Source organism: Moschus berezovskii, chromosome 10 (assembly GCF_049115385.1).
Source record: "Moschus berezovskii isolate FMDL1 chromosome 10, NW_MosBer_1.0, whole genome shotgun sequence".
Classification (NCBI taxonomy): Eukaryota; Metazoa; Chordata; class Mammalia; order Artiodactyla; family Moschidae; genus Moschus; species Moschus berezovskii.
The window spans coordinates 13,668,082-13,682,535 of record NC_142469.1 but is presented as its reverse complement, the minus strand read 5'-3'; the positions used below and the strand labels follow the sequence as shown (position 1 = coordinate 13,682,535).

At 43.2% G+C, this 14,454-nt stretch overlaps 1 protein-coding gene across 6 annotated transcripts in view; it reads right to left on the bottom strand.

Moving 5' to 3' along the window:
- FAM135A (family with sequence similarity 135 member A) overlaps window positions 1-14,120 on the bottom strand; it is a 147,213-nt gene extending 133,093 nt beyond the window's left edge. For 5 of the 6 annotated variants that reach the window (XM_055432812.2, XM_055432815.2, XM_055432810.2 and 2 more), the window contains exon 1: window positions 13,295-13,566. Coding sequence is in view for 3 of the 6 variants with exons in the window: in XM_055432810.2 (XP_055288785.1) it covers window positions 13,295-13,389 (95 nt within the window). In the remaining 3 variants the exon portion in view is untranslated. Of the gene's footprint in view, window positions 1-13,294; window positions 13,567-13,912 lie in introns of those variants that run through there. The other variant, XM_088840491.1, reaches the window with a different exon arrangement.
- Window positions 14,121-14,454: the final 334 nt, after the last annotated feature.

The following is a 14,454-nucleotide window of genomic DNA, read 5'->3' as shown; positions in this document are numbered from 1 at the left end:
AGATGAATGCTTCGGGGCTTTTGCAGCTGTTGCCTCAGACACTCTTCCCTCCAGGATACCCAAATGACTCACCCATTTACCTCCTAGTGTTGATTCACTGAGTGAGACAAGGCTGTGCTCCATGGGATCAGTTTGGTTAGTTTTCTATGACTGTGGTTTTCATTCTGCCTGCCCTCTGATGGATGAGGGTAAGAGGCTTGTGGAAGCTTCCTGATGGGAAGTATTGGCTGTGGTGAAAACTGGGTCTTGCTTTGGTGAGCAAGGCCACACTCAGTAACTCTTTGATCCAATTTTCTGTTGATGGGTGGGGCTGTGTTCCCTCCCTGTAGTTTGGCCTGAGGTCAAACTATGGTAGGGGTAATGGTGACTTTCTGCAAAAGGACTTAGGTCAGCACCTGTGGCTCCTAGGACTGTTGTAGTCAATGATACTGACCCCGTGGCAGGCTGCTGGAGACTTTTCAGGCAAGTCTGGCTCAGTCTCTTGTGGGGTCACTGCTCCTATCTCCTGGGTCCTGGTGCATACAAGGTTTTGTTGTTCCCTCCAAGAGTTCGTTTCCCCAGTTCTGTGGAAGTTCTGTAATCAAATCCTGCTGACCTTCAAAGTCATATTCCCTGGGGATATGCAGTTCCTTTGCTGGATCCCCAGGTTGGGAAATCTGCTGTGGAGACTAGAACTTTTGCAACAGTATGAGAACTTCTTTGGTATAATTGTTCTGATCACATGAATCACAGCCTTGTCTAACTCAATGAAACTCTGAGCCATGCTGTGCCGGGCCACCCAAGATGGATGGGATATGTTGGAGAGTTCGGACAAAACATGGTCCACTGGAGAAGGGAACAGCAAACCACTTCAGCATTCTTACCTTGAGAACTCCATGAACAGTATGAAAAGGCAAAAAGATATGACACTGAAAGACGAACTCCCCAGGTCAGTAGGTGCCCAAGATGCTACTGCAGAAAGCAAAGAAATAGCTCCAGAAAGAATGAAGAGGCTGAGACAAAGCGGAAACAATGTCCAGTTGTGGATGTGACTGGTGGTGAAAGTAAAATCCAATGCTGTAAAGAACAATACTGCACAGGAACCTGGAATGTTAGGTCCATGAATCAAGGTAAATTGGAAGTGGTCAAAAAGCAGATGGCAAGAGTGAATTTTAGGAATCAGTGAACTCAAATGGACCAGAATGGGCCAATTTAATTCAGATGACCATCATATCTACTACTGTGGGCAAGAATCCCCAAGAAGAAATGGAGTAGCCATCACAGTCAACAGAAGAGTCAGAAATGCAGTACTTGGGTGCAATTTCAAAACGACAAAACTTCCTCAGTTCGTTTCCAATGCAAACCATTCAATATCACAGTAATATAAGGCTATGCCCCAACTACTAATGCTGAAGACGCTGAAGTTGAACGGTTCTGTGAAGACCTACAAGACCTTCTAAAACTAATACCAAAAAAAAAGATGTCCTTTTCATCATAGGGGACTGGACTGCAAAAGTAGGAAGTCAAGAGATATCTGTAGTAACAGGCAAGTTTGGCCGTGGCATATTGAATGAAGCAGGGCATAAGCTAATAGAGTTTTGCCAAGAGAACGCACTGGTAATAGCAAACACCCTCTTTGAACAACACAAGAGAAGACTCTACACATGGACATCACCAGATGGTCAACACCGAAATCAGATTGACTATATTTTTTGCAGCCAAAGATGGAGAAGCTCTATACAGTCAGCAAAAACAAGATTGGGAGCTGACTGTGGCTCAGATCATGAACTCCTTATTTCCAAATTTAGACTTAAATTGAAGAAAGTAGGAAAAACCACCAGGCCATTCAGATATGACCTATATCGATTCCCTTATGATTACAGAGCAGAAGTGACAAATAAGATTCAAGGGATTAGATCTGATAGACAAAAATGTCTGAGGAACTACGGACGGAGGTTTGTAATATTGTACAGGAAGCTGTGATCAAAACCATCCCTAAGAAAAAGAAATGCAAAAAGGCAAAACGGTTGTCTGAGGAGGCCTTACAAGTAACTGAGAAAAGAAGAGAAACTAAAGGCAAAGGAGAAAAGAAAAGATATACCCATCTGAATGCAGAGTTCCAAAGAATAGCAAGGAGAGAGAGGTAAGCTTTCTTAAGTGAACAATAGAGGAAAGAAATAGAAGGAAATAGAGGAAAACAATAGAATGGAAGACTAGAGATCTCTTCAAGAAAATTAGAGATAACAAGGGAACATTTCATGCAAAAATACGCACAATAAAGGACAGAAACCTAAAGTTAGGGACCTAACAGAAGCAGAAGAGATTAAGAAGAGGCGGCAAGAATACACAGAAGAAACTATACAAAAAAGATCTTATATGACACAGATAACCAGGATGGTGTGATCACTAACCTGCAGCCAGATATCTTGGAGTGTGAAGTCACATGGGCCTTAGGGAGCATCACTACGAACAAAGCTAGCGGAGATGATAGAATTCCAGCTGAGTTATTCATATCCTACAAGATGATGCTGTGAAAATGCTGCACTCAGCAAATTTGGAAAACTCAGCCATGGCCACAGGACTGGGAAAGGTCAGTTTTAATTCTAATCCCAAAGAAGGGCTATGCCAAACAATGTTCAAACTACTACACAATTGCACTCATTTCACACGTTAGCAAAATAATGCTCAAAATCAAGCTAGGCTTCAACAGTACATTAACCAAGAACTTTCAGATGTCCAAGTTGGATTTAGAAAAGGCGGATGAACCAGAGATCAAACTGCCAACATCCACTGGATCATAGCAAAAAGAGAGATTTCCAGAAAACTCAACAGAAATTTTTTCAAAAGAATTCCAGAAAAATATCTACTTCTGTTTCATTGACGATGCCAAGCCTTTGACTGTGTGGATCACAACAAAAGGTGGAAAATTCTTCAAGAGATGGGAATACCAGACCCACCTTGCTTGCCTCCTGAGAAACCTGTATGCAGGTCAAGAAGCAACAGTTAGAACTGGACACAGAACAACGGACTGGTTCCAAATTGGGAAAGGGATACGTCAAGGCTGTATATTGTCACCCTGCTTATTTAACTTATATGCAGAGTACATCATGTGAAATGCCGGGCTGGATGAAGCGTAAGCTGAAATCAAGACTGCCAGAATTATCAATAATCTCAGATATGCAGATGACACCACCCTTATGGCAGAAGGTGAAGAAGAGCTAAAGAGCCTCTTGATGAAAGTGAAAGAGAAAAGAGAAAAATCTGGCTTAAAACTCAACATTCAAAAAACGAAGATCATGGCATCAGGTCCCATAACTTCATGGCAAATAGATGGGGAAACAATGGAAATAGTGGCAGACTTTATTTTCTTGGGCTCAAAAATCACTGCAGATGGTGACTGCAGCCATGAAATTAAAAGACGATTGCTCCTTGGAAGAAAAGCCCTGACAAACCTAGACATCCTAGAAAGCAGACACATTACTTTGTCGACAAAGGTCCGTATAGTCAAAGCTATGGTTTTTCCAGTACAGATGTGAGAGCTGGACCATAAGTAAGTCTGAGCAGGGAAGAATTGATGCTTTTGAACTGTGGCACTGGAGAAGACGCTTGAGAGTCCCCTCAATTGCAGGGAGTTCAAACCAGTCTATCCTAAAGGAAATCAACCTTGAATTCTCATTGGAAGGACTGATACTGAAGCTCCAATACTCTGGCCATCTGATGCAAAGAACTGACTCACTGGAAAAGACCCTGATGCTGGGGAAGACTGAAGGCAGGAGGAAAAGGGGATGACAGAGGACGAACGAGATGTTTGGATGGCATCACTGACTCAATGGACATGATTCTGAGCAAACTCTGGGAGATGGTGAAGGAGAGGGAAGCCTAGTGTGTTGCAGTCCATGGGGTCACAAAGAGTCGGACATGACTGAGCAACTGAACAACAATAATTCCATAAATATAAACTATTATTATTTTTCTATTTAAATCCAACCAACTTGAAGAAAGGAATTATTACACTGATAAACTGAAAACAGACACGAATGAACAAATCTTTATGATAAAATTAATTACCAGTATAAATCCAAGGTTTGTTAGTAATTTCCTTCACTTTTCCTCTCATATCCTGCTGCACTTTCTGTTCTTTAGTTGTTGCCTAATTTTTCTCAATTTATCCCCTTTTACTGACTATTCCGTAAGTGGAAACATACAGTACAGGTACAGATATATACAGAGTAATACTAATAAATCTATTTTTCACCCCCCCAAAAAAAACAAAAAGAGTTATTTTTACATATTGGTAGAAGAAAAAACTCAAAGAAGAGACTAAAGGAAATGGAGAGTAGACAAAAGAGAAAGGAAAGAGAAATTCAGAGGACTCTCTCCTTTTCCCTGTTTTACGGTTACAGAAGGACTGCCACTCAGCTTGACACAGAGTCCTGGCTGGCCCGGCATGATCACAGGCTTCTAAATTTTCAAGCAGAAACTGAAAATGTTTTTTCTAAGAGTTTTCACCTAAATTTCTCCTAAATTTTAGACGTTGCCGACTAGTTAAAAAACAAACACAAATAAAACAAGCAAAAATCTATGCAGCTAAAATCAAATTCCTCTACAGGGCAAATTCATTCCAAGTTTGCAATCTTTGACTTAGCATAGGTTTTCATTTCACTCAGTTCATCAGGCAAAGATCTTTCATCAATCAGGGAAGTTCTGGCCTGTCTTCTCTCAAGAGTAAAAGTAGCCAAAAGAGAGGACTTCTTTCCTTTAACCCGTACATGCCTGGGAGACTTTCCACTGCCAGGAACTCCCTTTACCATGGCCTCTTTCACAGTCTGCTAGCAGGCTCAGATCTGTCACTTTCATCTGAGCCTGTGAAGCTGTAGGAACCCTGACTTATCTGAGACTGATCATCCGCTCTATTATCTTGGCCCTGGCAAAGTAGCCTAAACAGAGCAATCTGAGAGGTCTGTTCAAGTAGGCCCCTACCTGGGTCATTTCCAAGGTCCCTAAGAAAGAAATGAGCTAAACAGACTATAACCCTCAACCCAAAGACGCCACAGGGGAACCTCAAACAGGAACTGCCCTGATACGAAACGAGAACCGTTCGCTGAATGGCTCTGAGATCTGAGGAGCTATTTCTCTGACAATCCTTTAGTAATACCTCAGGGAAAGGCAGACTGCTCCCAAAGAAGCAAGATCATCTGTTGGTCTGAAAGACAGTTGGGCCCTCGAGAGCCGGTCCATCCCACACCACGGCCACGAACCACACGTGATCAGTAATTTGATTTACAGCACAATCAAAACTCAACTAGTGTGACTGAAGAAATGCATTTAAAATTTTTACTTTTACATTTACATCCAAATATTGAAGCAGTGTAAATATTTTTTAATTAAACATAACTTTATTGCCGACAGGACTGTATTTTACTTAAACTGTTACAGATTTAGTTACGAATTGAGATATGCTATAGATGTACACACTGGGTTTCAGAGACTTAGTACACAAAAGACTGTAAATATCTCATTAATGTTTTTTATATTGACCACCTCGTGAAATACAGAGAAGAGAATGGCAACCCACTCCAGTATTCTTGCCTGGAGAATCCCATGAACAGAGGAGCCTGACAGGCTACAGTCCAAACAGTCACACAGAGTCGGACACGACTGAAGCAACTTAGCATGCGTGCATCTTGAAATAATATTTTGCATATGTTGGGTTAAATAAAATATATTATACAAATTAATTTTATCAGTTTGTTTTTATTTTTAAAAATGCAGCTCCTTGGACATGTTTTATTACACATCTCTCTCAGATTTCTACTGGATCTGAGCCTAGGAATGCCAATCCATCCCCCCAACACTAGAGTGCACAGTAACTGTCCCAGAAACAGTGTTGGGTGCTTAAACACTTGGCCTAGCTTTTAAGACCAGGGCTGTTCACTCGCATCAGATCAGTTGAGACCTCCAATATCTGCAAGGGGAGTCCAGGCATGGATATCTGGAAAAATATGGAAGATGCTCCTGTACCATCCACACTATCCTGAAACAACAACTAACCATTTTGAACTTAGCCTGAACTCCTGACTGTTTCAGAAACCTAAAAAGAGGACAAAGACATGTCTGAAACTGAGAGGCACCACTCAGAGGTTCCTTAAAATAGACTGGAGACCACAGGCAATGATGAGATCCTCTCTCAGAAATCAAAGAGTGAACAGCCTTGACTCTTGAACTACAAACCCAAAATAGCTATCTTGAGGATGTTCCTTCTCCTAAAGCTGAGGGTAAACAAGCCAAACAAACTGGAGATTCCAGACACTCCCTTTGTCAACCCAGGAAATAAAGGGACCACTTCTGTCAATTATGAAGCCAACGGCTCCAGCTTCTAAATCCCATCACCCAGGTTAGCGGCCATGGGACAAATAGGTTCAGAGCCTGTAATACTGACAGTCCAAATAACAATGTCCAGCTGTATGCAGAAGTTAGGTACTAAAGACACCATATAAGGCAAAAATCATCTATGGACCCACTTATCTGTAGAACAGCTCCACATTAGCAATCAATACATCATTTATCAATGAGTAAAGCACATTCATTTTTTTCTTTCAGCTTTAGGAAAAAAATTCACTAGTTTTTCAGATGAACACTATACAATGCAGTAAACTTGCACTTAGGAGCCAAAGGGTAGAAAAACCTACTCAATGTAATGAGATGCTCACATTCAGACAGACACACAGGAACTGAAACCAAGTGAGGGAACACCAAGTTAAAGCCCAACCAGATAAGGGACTCACACTATGTCAGACATCTAGGGACTGAGAGTGACATTGGGATCTGGGACCAGTGAAGGGATGGGCATCTAATCTAACATGCACATTTCAATTCAGTTCAGTTCAGTTCAGATGCTCAGTCGTGTCCGACTCTCCGCGACCCCATGAATCACAGCACGCCAGGCCTCCCTGTCCATCACCAACTCCCGGAGCTCACCCAAACTCATGTCCACAGAGTTGGTGATGCCATCCAACCATTTCATTCTCTGTCGTCCCCTTCTTCTCCCGCCCCCAACCTTTCCCAGCATCAGTCTTTTCCAGTGAGTCAACTCATCGCATGAGGTGGCCAAAGTATTGCAGTTTCAGCTTCAGCATCAGTCCCTCCAATGAACACCCAGGATCAATCTCCCTTAGAATGGACTAGTTGGATCTCCTCGCGGTACAAGGGACTCTCAAGAGTCTTCTCCAGCACCACAGTTCAAAAGCATCAATTCTTCGGCGATCAGCTTTCTTCACAGTCCAACTCTCACATCCATACATGACCACGGGAAAAACCATAGCCTTGACTAGACGGACCTTTGTTGGCAAAGTAATGTCTCTGCTTTTTAATATATTATCAAGGTTGGTCATAACTTTCCTTCCAAGGAGTAAGTGTCTTTTAATTTCATGGCTGCAATCAGCATCTGTAGTGATTTTGGAGCCCAAAAACATAAAGTCTGACACTGTTTCCACTGTTTTTCCATCTATTTCCCATGAAGTGATGGGACCAGATGCCATGATCTTTGTTTTCTGAATGTTGAGCTTCAAGCCAACCCTTTCACTCTCCTCTTTCACTTTGAGGCTTTTGAGTTCCTCTTCACTTTTTGCCATAAGGGTAGTGTCATCTGCATATCTGAGATTATTGATATTTCTCCCAGCAATCTTGATTCCAGCTTGTGCTTCTTCCAGCCCAGCGTTCCTCATGATGTACTCTGGATATAAGTTAAATAAGCAGGGTGACAATATACAACCTTGACGTACTCCTTTTCCTATTTGGAACCAGTCTGTTGTTCCATGTACAGTTCTGACTGTTGCTTCCTGACCTGCATACAGATTTCTCAAGAGGCAGGTCAGGTGGTCTGGTATTCCCATCTCTTACATTTCAATTACAGTCTGTTAAATAGGAATAGGATGGGAACAAAGAGATCTTTTAGATCCTAATATCTTCAGATCCTTTTAGAAGGTTAACTCAATCCATTTAATAATAGTCAATTTTGGGTCCATTCCGGGGGGGGGTCTTCTCCCAATGAATAAGCAGGAAGCCCCAAAGAGGGGCACCCCAGAAGTGCTGTTCTCATAACTTTGTGAATAATAAAATATTTCTGTAACATCCAAGTTCTATGTGAGAGCAGGAAGATCCATCTCTTGGACAAAGTATCCTCAGCCATCACCTTTCCTAAGTACCACTCATTGAGGGCACAGCAGAACTCCAATACACAAAAGTCAGGCCCTTCAAGGCCCTCAGGCCTTTGAGCTAATCTTGATCAAGTCAAACCAGACAGACATAAACAGAATAACCAGCCACTGACATCTATAGAGTTGTACACCTGTAATCCTGCTATCTGGTATAACTCTGGCCACCTAAATTAAGTCTGCATTGGTTGGTTCAGTCTAAATATCTGGCCTATGGTCCTGTTTCTGGATTTACATTCAGTTCCCTTCTGGACTGACTGAGGTCTTGATACCCTGACCAGCTCTGAAAGCTCCCTCTTTCTGGAACTAAACACACTAAGCCACTGGATTACATCCTACTCTAAAATGGCCAAGTCACCTGGCACTCTCCTGACTCAGGATCACCATCACTCAGGCGGCTTTTAACCTTTCTGCCTTCACAATTATTCACACATGCAACACCCTTTCATCAGTAACATCTCTCATCTTAAAAGGTGATTTACAATGAAGAGGAGCTTAAAAGAATTGCTATGAATAAAGGGGATACGGAAAGTAAGGAAAATCACTGGTCTAGAATCTTGCTGTCACTTAATCACTCAACACAATTAACTCCTGAGGGCCATACACCATACTGCATAAGTTATATTTAGAAATATTTAAGAAAAGAATAGAGTACTAAGTTCTTCTCTTCTAGGGTGAGGGTAAGAGGGAGATCTTCCAGAAGAAAGAAAAGCAGAAAACCTTGACAGACAAACTCTATTTTAAAAAGCTGTATGTTTCCCTGTTGATACCAAATGTAGACCAAATAGCAATATCAAATACAAACACTGAGAACTTTTTGGAGCCTTTACTCTTATATAAGTAGCTCTTATTACTTCATCTCATTCTCATAAAAATCTCAAAGAGCTATTATTACTCCATTTTACAGGTGAAGAAACTAAGAAGCAAAAAGTTTACACAACTTATCCAAGGTCATATGGTTAGAAAACAATGGAAAAAGCACAAAACCTTCGAAAGTATCAAACTTCACAGCCTATATTTAAACTTATATAATTCTAAAGCCTACACCTTAATTGCTTTAGGAAACAGATTCAATAGTCAACAAGCCATGAAATAAATATGCCCCTACTAAACGAAAACCTGAAATCAGAATGCAATGTTGATTAAAAAAAAAATACACTTGATAAACTATATTCCGTTTTCCATGTAATTAACATTATTCCCTAATCATGAAATCTTAAAATTCCTCACACCCATAAATACAAAATCTGAAGTTTAAAGGCATTGACATTTCCTGTGTGTGTGTGTGTGCTCAACTGAGTCCAGCTCTTTGCAACCCCATGGACTGCAGCCCACCAGGCTCCTCTGTCCATGGAATTTTCCAGGCAGGAACACTGGAGAACAGGTTGCCATTTCCTCCTCCAGGGGATCTTCCCGACCCAGAGATGGAATCTGCATCTCCTGCATTGGCAGCCAGATTCTTTACCACTGCGCCACCTGGGAAGCCCTACTATCTTCTAATTTCTTAAAAATTTGGGTTTAAACAGTTGGGTCTAATAATAGAGAAATACATTACTTCTCATCTTAGAACTGACACTTAAGATTAAGGAGCAACCCTCAGAACACTATTAATTTTGAATAACTGTGTTAATATGAGAAAATCCATAGAAAAACAAAGTGTAAACCTAATGTAGAAAGAACATCAGTAGCCTCTGAGATCATTTTGATGGCTGATTTACTGCAGGAAGCACAGAAAGCAGAGAACCCCTCCTGCTCATTATGGGACACCTAATAAAAGGCGCCCCAGGGAGGGCAGGGCTTATTAAGAGCAGCTCACATGAAGTTTTCATGCTGTTCATATGCCATCAAACATACCTGACAGTGACACAACACAGAATGTCTTTGAGTATGTCATGTTATTATATACCTTAAAAATCCCAGAAGAGCCCAAAGAACCAAAACTAGTCACTCCTTTTAACATGAAAAGAAATTCATTATTTCACAGTCATTATCTGTTACCCAGTTCTGGGATCTGCCCAGCATTTCTCAAAAATATTTCATCAACAGAGAACAAAGCTCAGAACCAAAACAAAAAGTACAATCCTCTGTCTAAAAAATATTCCAAGAAACAAACAATGTTTTCTTAACAGCTTATGCTTTCCTGCTTTCTTCAGTACATCATTAACTTAGTAGCAGATAGACCTGGATTCTAATTCAGACTCTCTAAGCCTCAGTTTTCTCAAATGGAAAGATTTATAATTTCTACATTAAAAGCACCTGACACTTTTCATATTTCCATTAAGAAAAAAAGAGGCTCATTGTTATTAAATTTAGAACATCACTGACAACCAAGTATGAACCTATTAAAAAAATGGTAATCTTTAGAAATAAAATGGTAAAACCCACTGTGAAGATGTTTCATTATATTCCTTCTGAAAAATCTAGACCTGCCTAACAACTTGTGCTTCCCAACTTCTCTGAAAATCCACTGCGCCCATTAGGAATGCTTTTTTCTGTACTACCACTTTGCTTCTTACTCATATCCATTTCAAAACCTCCTTCCTGACAAACAACTCAAGGAAAAAAGGAAACAACGTTACTCACTTCAGACATATGCTCCCATCTCCATCCATTTATTTAAACACACAATAGAACATATCAAAAAACTCACTTTTAATCATTCTTAATACTTTGAATCAAAGGAAATCCTTGCCTTTTCTATCCCCTAAAGAACTCTCACATGTCTGTATCTACAGGAAACAAAGATAAACTGTCAGACAACATAAATTCATGGAAGCTACCAAAACACTGTTAACTTTACATTTTCAGTGTCAAATTCTGGCAAAGAAAGGGAAACATACTGAATGTGGCAGTATCTGTTTCATTGCATATGAAGATTCATCTAAACTTGTCCACATTTATAACACATGCTACTAAACTTAAGTCTGAAACTAAAAAAAAAAAAAAAAACCTGAATTGCAGTGATCTAGGATTTAAGCATTCAATTCTACTCCTATGACATAGTCTAAAAGAGACAAAAACTAAGTGTTTCATATAGCAATTTTTGTCTGTGGTGGCCCTTAAGCATGCTTAAATGATTAGGGTTTACTTCGCTTTTGAAAGATTAGTGGGTAGCCACTTGTTTACTCATATATTATAAGTAGAGACACTGGAGGTACACGGGTTAAGTGACTTCTACAAATTAATGTCATGAGTCACCCTAAGAGCGTAGATCCTCTGACATCCAGCCATGTGCCCATTGTCCGCCATGAATCTTTATTTTCATTTCTAAGAGCACAGAATCAACTTACTATAAACACCAACAAGACTGTGTAAGCATTTACTTTTTTAATAAATAGTTACCTAGAAATAGAAGGACTCGCCTTTGAAAGACGGGAAGATTTCCTTCAGAAGCAGCAGTTATCTCTATCTGCACTGGAAAAATCATTTTAAAAAATCTTAAAAGCTGAGTTCATCACCTCCAACCATACACAACAACTGCGGCTTCTTCCAAAAGAGGTGTGTTTTCACAACATCAACTTCTACTTTTATACTAATATCATATCAAATAAGAAACTACACATTTTTGTCTGGGTGCTTCCCTTCTGTACTACAGAAACAGAAAAATTGAATTACTACCTGACACAGAAGGAAGAATTTACTGTTTGTAGGCTGCTTTGAGATTACAGAATGAAATACATAATCCAGTTGCTCCTTAGTTCTAGAATAAAGGCAAACTTCACTGAGAGTGACTGCTTCAGCAGAGGCCTTCAAAATAAGATCCTACAATGTTATTTATATAGAGAAGTTTTTCATAAGCCAAATTTTTATCACAAAGAAATGGAGGAAAAAAACCTCCCCAACTGTTTAGAAAGTTCTTTTACCCAATTCACAAATTTAATACTTCTGTCCCTTACTAAATTTCTCCGTAAGGACACTAACTCCCTAAGCTAGTAAAAATTGTTAGCACTTATTGCAGAGAACAGAGACCATCATAAAAATGATGCGATCAACTGTAATGGCAAATGTATATCAAATTAATAATTTTTAATTTTTTTTTGATAAATTTCACTTAATATTCGTTCTTGGACAATTGTATTTCCTTGAGGACAATAAAATCTCCAAAATTTTTAGGTCTGGAGGTTAGCCTTTATATTTTCACCAAGGCTCTCCTCAAGTTGCTTCTTCTTGACATGTCAGGTAAACATGATTTTTCGAAAATTAAACGTTCGATCAGTTAAGTGTTAACAGGTTACGGCTACTGTCACTCCTGTTGGTACTTCCAGTTAGTGAAGAAAGAAAGATTTCATGAAACTGTCAATTGAACTAAGTATACTGAGGAGTTACCTAGGTTAGGTAGAAAGTAAAAGAGACTAGAACTCTTCACAGATTTCATAAAAAGTAAAACGGACAGGAGTTAAGAGACTCGACCTATGCAAACGGGAAAACAAGATCAAGGTTCGAGAGTTAAGGGTTGGGGTCAGGATGGAGAGAGACGGGAGGACAGGCAGGGACCGTCAGACGGAGAGGCGGTGAAGTCAGGGCACAGAGGAAGGATTCGGGGCTCCGGGGCCTCCGAAGATGAAGTCCTGCGCCGAATGATGCTGAAGCAAAACCCAGTCAGAAGCTAACGCAAGACGGGGAAGGAGAAGAACCGAAGGGGAAAACGGGCAGAGAGAGCCAAGGGAGGAATGACAGAGGGAGCGGAGAAGGGAGCCGGCGGCGAGCGAAGAGCCGGCCCGGGGGCGCCCAGCGGAGGGAGGGGACCCAGGGGCAGCCCGCCTCCCACGGAGGGGACGCCGGGGCTGAGGCGCGCGGAGCGGCAGGGAGAAGGCGCGAGGACGGGCGGGCGGCGAAGAGCGGCCGGGGGCTCGGGGGCCGCGCTCGGCTCGGGCCCGAGGAGCGGCGGGCAGCGCGGCTCCACAGCCCGAGCGCGCCCGCCGGCTGTCCCCGCCGACCTTCAGCGGCCCGGCGCCGGCTCCAGCCCGGAGCGGCCGGGAAGGGCCGGCGCCGCGAGCGGGGACCGGGCGCAGAGGAGGCCGCTCCCTGCCCGGCCGCGTGAAGGGGACACGAAGCGGGTCGCGGGGGTCGCGGGCCGGGACGGCCGGACGTCGAGAGCTCACCTCGCGCCCGGCTCGGCCTCCGCCGCCGCCGCCCGTCGAACCGAGGAGCCCGCGGTCTCGGTGGAAGAAGGCGGCCCCGCCCGGGTCAGCACCATCCCGCCGCAGGCCCCTCACATCGCCGTCGCAGCACCGCAACCGCCGCCGCTGAGGAGCCGGCTCGTAACCGCCGCCCGGCAAGCGGCCCCGCGCGGCCAGCGAGCATGCGCACTGCGCTGGTCCCCGAGGGAGCGCCGCGGGCCGCGCTACCTGCGAGCCACAGGTCCTGGCCGCGGCCCCGCCCCCTGGCCGCCCCGCCGGCCGCGCCCTCCCCTCGCCAGGCGAGGCCCCGCCCTCCAAGGCCTGCGCCCCGCCCCCCGCGCGCCGGGCGCTCCCGGGCCTCGGTTCCAGACCCAGCGCCGACTGAGATTTTGAGAGCTGCGTCCACCCTATCGGGCTCAGGCTCCCAAGCTCCCGCGAGAACGGGAAGTTGGCGTCAATAAAAGGCGCTGGCCGCAGGAAAGGGCCGAATTGCGGGTGTGAGGAGGGTGGGAGCTGGGGCTCTGGAGGCGAGGGAGGGCGAGGAGAGCGACTGCTGGGCTGTACTTCTCGCTTGGTCGTTTACTCTTCCCTCTTCCTCACCTTCTGCCTCCGATCCGGGGTGACGAGCCTGGTCCTGGCGCAGTTGAAGGGGAAGGGACAGCTGCCGTTGGGGAGATGCGCTCAGTTGCTGCATTTGAGGAGAGGTATCTGTGTTGCTATGGTTACAGCTTGGTGACGGACGCCTGAACGTAGCTCTTCGATTCCCTTGATGGATCCCGAGAAGTATAATCCTTCAGTGATCTACTACTTCACTCTCCCTAGTTTCTGAACCTTTTGTGGTGCGGAAAGCTCAGTGTGTTACAAAAGCAAAATTGAAAAGAAGGAAGTTGCGGCTGCAGCGTGTTTTACAATTGAGGGTGTTTAGTGGTGATAGCGCTTAATAGCACAGAACTGCACTTTTTAAAGTGGTTTAAGTGGCGGCGAGGGACGGATAAATTCTGCATTTTTGAGTAACAGGTACACACCACTGTATATAAAATAGATAACCAGTAAGGACATGCTGTATAGTACACGGAATTATACTATTTTGTAATAATCTGTAAGGGAAAAGAATCTGAACCACTTCACTGTAAACCCGAAAC